This window comes from Geospiza fortis, unplaced genomic scaffold (genome assembly GCF_000277835.1).
Source record: "Geospiza fortis unplaced genomic scaffold, GeoFor_1.0 scaffold39, whole genome shotgun sequence".
Taxonomy (NCBI): Eukaryota; Metazoa; Chordata; class Aves; order Passeriformes; family Thraupidae; genus Geospiza; species Geospiza fortis.
Window position 1 is genome coordinate 206,435 of NW_005054660.1, and position 8,322 is coordinate 214,756.

At 42.5% G+C, this 8,322-nt stretch overlaps 1 protein-coding gene across 1 annotated transcript in view; it reads left to right on the plus strand.

Annotated features, from left to right (window-relative positions):
* The window catches only part of LOC102045375 (ubiquinol-cytochrome-c reductase complex assembly factor 1), a 46,166-nt gene that overhangs the window by 7,162 nt on the left and 30,682 nt on the right, over positions 1–8,322 (plus strand). Inside the window, exons 4-5 of the mRNA XM_031064940.1 lie at positions 3,061–3,168; positions 5,443–5,515. Of these exons, the coding sequence (XP_030920800.1) occupies positions 3,061–3,168; positions 5,443–5,515 (181 nt within the window). The remainder of the gene's footprint in view (positions 1–3,060; positions 3,169–5,442; positions 5,516–8,322) is intronic.

Genomic DNA, 8,322 nt, shown 5'->3' on the forward strand with positions numbered 1-8,322 from the left:
CCCCACCCCAGTGTTTCCTAGATCTGATTTTACAGATTCTTACAGGATTGTTTAATTGCATTTGGCTGCAGTCCTAGCATTGACAGCATGAGCTTCAGACCTCTATCCATAGGTTGAACCAAGCACTCTCTGCTTAAATCCCTTCACCATCTCTTGAGCTAGTCCAGGCTGCCTTGCAGAAGAAAGAAGCAAGAAACATGGCATTTCCTAGAGAAACCTGCTTGTTGGTTAGTCTTTGTTTTAGTGATGAGCTAACAACAGACAAATTGAGATCATTTTGGTTTTTAACTTATTCTGCATAATGAAAAACCTGTACAGAGGGAGACTTCATATGCATTTATAGATAAGAGGCATGTAGTGAAGTTTTGCCTGGGTTCATTAGAGGTTCAGTGTGATTTGAATTGCTGTAGAGGAGATGAATGTTGATTTAGTGAGCGTGGCAGTGGTTATTGGACACAAGCTCTGCCTTCAGCAGTTCCTACCATTGCCTGGCTGGAGGGGGATTTTGGAGTTACAATGGAAGGTTAGGAGCCATTTGTAGAGTAGCAGGGAGTATTGCACTGCATAATCCTGAAGAGGAGGTTTAAATAAAAACTGGTTTAAATACCCACGTAGGTGTCAGGGGAATCACTGGGTCCATCACGTGTGGCAGAGGGTGGGATGAGCCTCTGCAGACCTTGGTAACAGGGGACCTGGTGAGCAGGGTTAATGACCAGCATTCAGAGGAGGAGCTATCACAGGAGGTCTGAGCAGTGTTACACTGTCTGGGAGGTTGACAGATATTAAAATGGTGCTGGGTGTGTTTCTCCCCATTTACCTGAACACTGGGCATGGCAGGATTCAAGGCACTGACAGCCATCCATGGACAGTGCACAAGTGCAGAGTATTTTATCTCAAATGCTCAGGCTTGTGTGTGGATATACACAGGGATGGATTCTGTCTCAGAGCTATAATTTTGTCACCTTTACAGTCAGTTTTTAATTAATTATAGCAATTTGTGCAGAGTATGGATCTGTATTTTAATCTGTATCTTAATGTGTATTTACTTACCGTTCATGCCATTTCAAACACTACTATGTTAGTGCTAGGAGGTCTATAGAGAATTATCAGAAAAGGGAAAAGATTTCAATATGAGAATAGCCTGTTTTAGGACCCTTCTAAACTAAGGAATGCATGTATGATACTGGCCTATAAAAGTAATAAAAGTTACTGAAAAGTGGGATAGGAAACGGTTGTTTGCAGGTTCTTATGCGAAAATTGGGAGCGTCCAATGATCATAGAATACTTTGGGTTGGAAGGGACTTTTAAAGGTCATCTAGTCCAACTTACAAAGTTGGATTTTAAAAAGGCACAAGGGATTTTTTTTAACATGATTAAACTGTGAAACCCAACATACCACGACTTTGTGTTACTGAGGTTAAATAGTTTCAAATGCCACAGGGATGCTGAAGGTGTAGCCAGTTGGAGCTGACAAAAAAATGAACAGGTACATTTTCGTGTGCAGGAATGTCTGTCAGAAGCTGGGCAGGTACATCCCAGAAGGCTGGGGGGGTGTGTGCTGTATTTCTCTGCTTTTGTGTCATCCCCAAGAGTCTGCTCCTGGTCCTTGCTGGAGCTGCCATCCTGCTCTCATTACTGTCACAGGTTATAATGGCTCTCAGCTGTATTTCCTCAAATCATACCTAGGAGGTTCATGTGCAATAGATAGGTTAAAAGTAATTTATTGATGGCAAAAAGTCTATACTGCATGCTTAATTCATGGAAATTATTTGCTGGAGTACCAGTGGTGATTACAGCTGGCTGATGGCTGCTGCTGGGGCAGAATGCCATAAAGTTTTCTTACCAGTTGTGCTGCTTTGGGCTGGGGGAGGGTAAATTTTCTTCCTGGTAGCTGGTATGGGTTGTGGTTTGGATTTGTGATTTGCGCTGGACACAGCCCTGACATCCCAGGCATGTTTGAGTTACTGAGCAGGGCTGACACAAGGCTGAGGCATTTCCTGCTCCTCTCCCCACCAGTGGAGTAGCTGGGGGTGCACAAGGAATTGTGGGGACACAGCAGGGACACAGTGAGGACAGCTGATCCCAGCTGACCCCAGGGACAGTCCAGACCATCCAGCATCATTCTCACATATAAAGCTTGGGAAGAAGGTGGAAGTGGGGGACATTGGTGTGATGTTACTCTGATGGAGACCAGGTGCCCTGGGGATGGTTTAGCACCTGCCTGCCCTGGGAAAGTGGGGGATCAATTCCTCCTTTGGCTTTGCTTGTGTCTCTGGCTTTTGTTTTACTGCCCTTATCTCAACCCTTCAATTTTCTCACTTTTACCCTCCCAATTCTCTCCCCTGTCCCCATCTGTCCATTGGGCTAGAGCCACAGCATCAGCCCAGGGGTGTTTAAGGTGTGTAGTGAGTCTGGAAGAGAACATTTATCTTCATGTTTGCACACACTGCAAATCATTGCTGACTAAGTACTTTGCTGATCTGGATTTTCTGCAAATACTCTGCAGATTAACTGTAAAGGGAGTAAGAGTCTGGGGGAGCTCTTTGGTAAGAATGGTGGGTTCATGTATCTTCATTGGTTTTAAAACAGAGCTGATTGGTTTGTGTAATGCATAATTACTGTAGAATGCCTGTGAGAGGAAGAGAGGGAATGTGAAAGGTTAGCTTTATTTACTCTGTTTCTGTGATTTGTTTGCTCATTTTATCTGCAAAAGACTTAAGCCCAAGTAAAGACACTTAGAATGAATATGGGAGTCTAGGATAGGAGCCATATTTTGGAAAGCAAGTTTCTGTAAATATTAAATATTTGAGCTTCCAATGGGATGTTGTTATCACAATGGTTATACAATTTTTGTATTCATACACAGAGGAATGGCACATATGAAAACCAGTGGAATATTTTCAGAGGAGACCTAAACAGTGTTTTTTGTTTAAAAAACAGTTGAACAAAGAAAACAGGCAATAAAACCCTTAAATTCTCTGTTAAATTTGTAACTTTGCTATCTAAAATGTGTCAGATTTAAGTGCTGAGACTGAAATATGTGCTATTTCAATTTTACAGCATCTTTCTGCAAAAGATTCCTTGCTGTCCTCTGAAGAAAAAGTGGGTGCTTTTACAAGGATAATAGAAGCCTTGGGGTTCACAGGACCACTCAAGTACAGCAGATGGGTAAAGCACTAATTTAATAATTCTTTTGTTTGTTTCATAGTTCTAAAAAGCAGACCAAAAACCCTCCACATTTTTTTTCTTATGATAGGAGCAGTATTTAATAGATAAGTTTTAATGTAAATTTCTGTTTTCTGATGTAAGGAATTACTAATCCAGATCTTGAACCTCCATTATGTATTGCCATCATTGACATATGCAACAATACTGTATTGGGTAGAGTCTAAATCCTTCTTGAATTTCTTCAGATATCTGATTTTCACTTCGTTTGTGCATCAAAGAACAGAGTAAGAGCCTTACCAGGAGGATCTGCTGAGCAGGCAGTGATGAGATATGGTGTGGTTGCTGCTCAAATCACTCTTCAGTGGTAGCTGACTGGGGCAGAGTCACAAATAGGTCCAGCTCTTTCTCCTTTTCTTTTTAAATAGCCCTTTCATAAAACGATTGGTAACATTGACTAAGTGAGAGCAGCTCTGTGAGAGATGCTTTTGGTTCCTTATGTGGAAGAAAAAGATGAAATTCATAATTTTTTTTCTCTGAACAAAGGAAGAGTACAAAAGAATGAGAGGAGAAGGCAGCTTGAAAGAAGGACTGAGCTCAATCGTGTTGAAATGAAAACCAGTTATTTGAATAAAAAGATTAAAAATAATGGAAAGCTTAAGGTGCTTCGAATAGCTGCAAGGCAGAGTGCACCTCTTCAGAGACTGATCTGAAACTATTGCTGATTGCATGCTGCTCCTCAGAAAGTGTAAAGCAAAGATAAATGACTTGTAACAGGCTTACTTATTTTGGTTAAAATCAGTTGCTTTAATCAGGTGATGCTAAACCTCTTGAGAGTGTAGTTTCTCTCCCATGTGCTTGTGTACATATTGTTGTAATAAAGATTCTTGTTAGCTCTAAGTGTTGATTTCAGAGTTCTCCTTAATTGCTGCTCTTTACTGCCTGCTTTTGGCTGGGGATCCTGGGTTGGGACAGAGTTATTTTGTGGTTAGGGCCCAAGAGACCTGAGTTCATTCTTGGCCTTGCCCGTGCTCTACAGGAGATCTTTGGGAAGTTTCTTAATATTTCTCTTGCTTTTTTCTGTTTTATTCTCCCTTCCCCCATGCTTCTTCTACACCCTAAAACTTCCATGATTAAATTTCATCAGTTTCTCCTTTGTTACCTGCATTATTTAAGGGCTGGATTGTGGGGACTGTTTTTTTACAATATGTTTTTAATGTCTGGTAATGCCTGCTCTGGGGCAGTGACTCTCACCAGGGAGCTCTCTGCTCACAGGCCAGGCAGTGTTTCCTTTAAAAGGGAAACCTTCAGAACTCCTGTAAGCAATGCAAATCATTTTACTTCAAGAAGTTTAGATATATGTTTGATTTTTGACAGAAGCCTGAGATTACTGAATAAGAAAAATAATGAGCTCCTGTGTTTCCTCAACAATCAGTTGCAACTTCTTTATTTTCCTTTTGGTTGAAGGAGACACAAATAATTACTTTGGTGATTTGAACTGCCATTTAGCAGGCAGAGTGCTCATCCCTGCAGTGTGGTGAGCTGAGATGATCACTGGTATATGTCACTAGAAAAAACAAAAAACCAAACCAGAGCAATCCAAACCCAATGCCATTCCTCTTTAAGATTTTTGCTATTAGTTATTGTGCTCTTTGAAGCTGCATCACATGTGTCTATGTTCTAGATGATGCACTGGAGGTGTTTTGGGTGCAGTGGCAGGCAGGGAGCAAGCATGCAGGAATACCTCATGTTGTTCATCATTTGGAATTCCTTTCTCACTCTTATAATCAGTCAAGTGTCACTTTTCTAGGAAAAAAAAAGCTATTTTTAGGACATATCTGGTATGTGACTTCTTTAATATTTAAAACTTAAATTACACAAAACGCTCTTACTGGTATGCATCACTTAAATTTATTAGAGGAAACCAGGAGTTGTGAATTGGGATCTTCAGAGACTCTGTAAAGAAAACCATTTAATTTATATTTTCTGTAATTATATCAAGTATTTTAACATACTAGATTTGGAAGACATTTAATAATTTTTTTTCCTTCAAGGCAAAATGAATTATACTCATGCCATTACTGGCAGATCTAATAGTTTAATGTGCTCCTGAAAATCTCAAGCATTGGTGATTCTCAGAAGAAGTGTTTTCAGAAAATGGCTGTGTGGGACAAAGGGACAGTGTTCACCAGTGTTCCCAGTGTTCAGGGACAAAGCCAGCAGTGTTCCCCAGCTCAGTGATGAATGTTTCAAGTGTTGTCCCTTTCTTTTGTTCAGAAGCTGAAGGTGGCGGCGCTGCGCATGTACGCGTGCTGCGTGGAGAAAACCGACTTCGAGGAGTTCTTCAACAGTAAGTGCTGCCCTGAGGGTGTGTGCCTGCTGCCTTGGGAAAGGAACACACACTGGAATCATGTCACTGGATCTGTTTGTGATGATAAATGCAACAACAAAAAGACTTGTCAGACCTTACCAGGGCATAGTCAGCTGGAAGGGGACTGTACTGCAGCATTCCCCTGAGCTCTGGAGTGACAGGGGTACAAGGGCAGACCCTAGAGTCTGGCATTGTTACATTTTCCCTGCTGCAGTGGGGAGCAGGAACAGGAGTGGGATAGGAAGAGCTTGGAATAGCCTGGACTTCAAAGGATATTGCCATTTTTGTTATTACCAGGGGTGGGATAAACTAAGAATCCAAATATCCCTTCCCTTTTTATGGTGGTCAGGTGGTTTCTGTGTCCTACCCTGTGCCAGCCCCAGTACAACTGGGATGCAGGAAAGGGAATCACCCCCATCCACTAATGCTCAACTTTGTAATGATACAAGGTCAGTTAGGTCACAGGGATCACCTGTCTCTGTCATGGCTGGGGGAGGTTTGGGTACGACTTAAGAGACTTTCTACATTTTTTACTGACCCTGATAGCATTAAATCAGGACACATCTCTTGACTGGGTAGAGAGTATGACTAGAACAGTCTGTATAGTCTATATAGTGTGTGTATATATGTATATATATATATATCTATAACTATAGCATACATAGAGCAAGTCCTTCCTACAAGTATATAGGTATATTAGTGACTTGGATTGGGATGATTTTTTGATGTTGTACACAGTGGTTTTTAACTGGTTTTTTTTAGCTAAAAATCTGTTGCAGCTTTGAATAGTTTCAAACCTGGCTGGTGAAGAAGGAAGATGTACTTTGAGACTTATGTAAGCTGCAATAGTATTTTTTTCTTAGGTGAATTATTTCTCGTGTCAGTGTGATTTAGCTGGTAGTAAACCCAGCTGGATCTGGCCTGGATTCCTGAGCTGCCAGATGCTTCCTTACAGCACAGGTTGGGGCTGCTGCCTCATGAGAGATCAGCTGAAGGAACACCTTCATCCAGTGCAGAGCATAGTGAGGGTGGTTTGTTACATAGTGTTGCTACTGCAAAATTTTCAAGTGTTTTTCAGAAGATTTTCCAAACCTCTGATGTGGTTTCAGTGGTTGAAGGAGTGAGAGAACTCTGTGAGCAGTAGGATTCATTTCTAGTGATCAAAACTTGAGAACCTCATTTTGCCTGTGCACACCCTCTCCCAGCTGAGTGCCCTCCCAGGCTTGCTCAGATAGGGTCTGCTCTGTTTGTGGTATTTACCTCTCAGACAAGGGCTTTGCTGTCTTTAACTGGTGTTTCACTATCCCTGTTTAATTGTACAAAGATCTATAAATGTTGCCCTAGCTTAAAATTTAAAGGAATTTCTAAACTTGTCTGTGGAAAGAATTCTGGCATAGATTTTCAGGTTCAATACAGAGTAAAATAGCTTCAGTTGTGTTTTTGATGTTGTCTTACTGTCTTGAAAAGAAAACATGTATTTAAAGAGTAGGTGTTTGCATGGACTTAAGACAGTTGTTGTCTAAAGAACAAGGTAGTTTTCTGAGATTGATGGAGTGCATGATGCACCTGTTGGTGGTATAGGATCACCTGTGCTGTGGGGGGTCAGTGCTTGTGGTTCCAAAGAAATCATTGTTTTCATATCACAACAGGTAAGAAAAGTTTCTTTTACTTCTGTCACATAGAAATTAAACTGTTTTGGGGGATTAGCTCAAAAATTTAACAGGCTTGTGATCCATGTTAAAAAGTAGTTCCCCTAAAACAAGCAGTGTGGGATGGGTGGGAAGCTTTTAACAGGATTTTGCCATGGAGAAGCTTTAGGCTGTGGTTCCAAGGGCAGCTGAGTTGAGGTAGCAGCCAAAGGTGAAAGTCTCACATCTCCATCTTCCTGTGCCCTGTTCTAGTTTGCACAGGTATATCCTTGGTGAATGTTCAGGTCACTGAAGGAGAACAGCCCAGTTTACTGACATCCTGGTTTGCTGTATTGATGAGCTAAAGTGGCACATGGAAGGGTCTGCTGCAGAGCAGCTGTGGCACAAAGCAGGTGCTAGGGAGTGCATAATTGAGAGGGAAACATGGCATGGAGCAGGATACCCAGCTTTCACTTGAGTTTACCATGTCTGCATCAAACTGTGTCAGTCAGGAGCTGTTTTTTTCCTCTAGCAGCTAAAGATGGACATTGCTTAAGCCCATTGCTCACTCCTGAAGGAGCAGCCTGGTAGGAGGAGGGGCAAGTACCTGTGACCTGTGCTGTGCTGCAGCAGCAGAGCAGTGCCCCAGCCTGTGCTCCGTGGGTGCTGCTCCCCTCCCAGTGCCCACGGGAGCCCCAGGGCAGGATGGTGCTGTCTGAACCATGTGCTCACCTGGGCTGTGATTGTGCTCTGCTGCCCTTCTGGCTCTAGCTGGAGGGTGTTGAGATCAGCTGAACTGCTCAGAGTCAGCTTTGCTCTCTGGAGAGCTTATTAGCTCCTTCCTGGCCACGTGTGAGCCCTGTTAACCTGCTGAGCTGACCTGGGAAACCTGCAGCCACTCATGTGTGAAACCACTCGTGGGCTCGTTAACCTGAGTGAGCAGAACCAGTTCTGCACAGAGCCCTTCTCAGTGTTTTCTGGATGTGCTTTTGTGGTGTGGTTCTGCTGTGGCATAAGGAACAACTGCACTGTGACCTTCTGGAACTTGGATTGCTGTGGGGAGTTTGTAGGGTCACTCTCTTACAGAGGTGACAGTGTAAAGAGTGGATGGTGTAGTGGAGGGCTAGGACAGTGTCCATTTCATGTCTTATGGGCTCT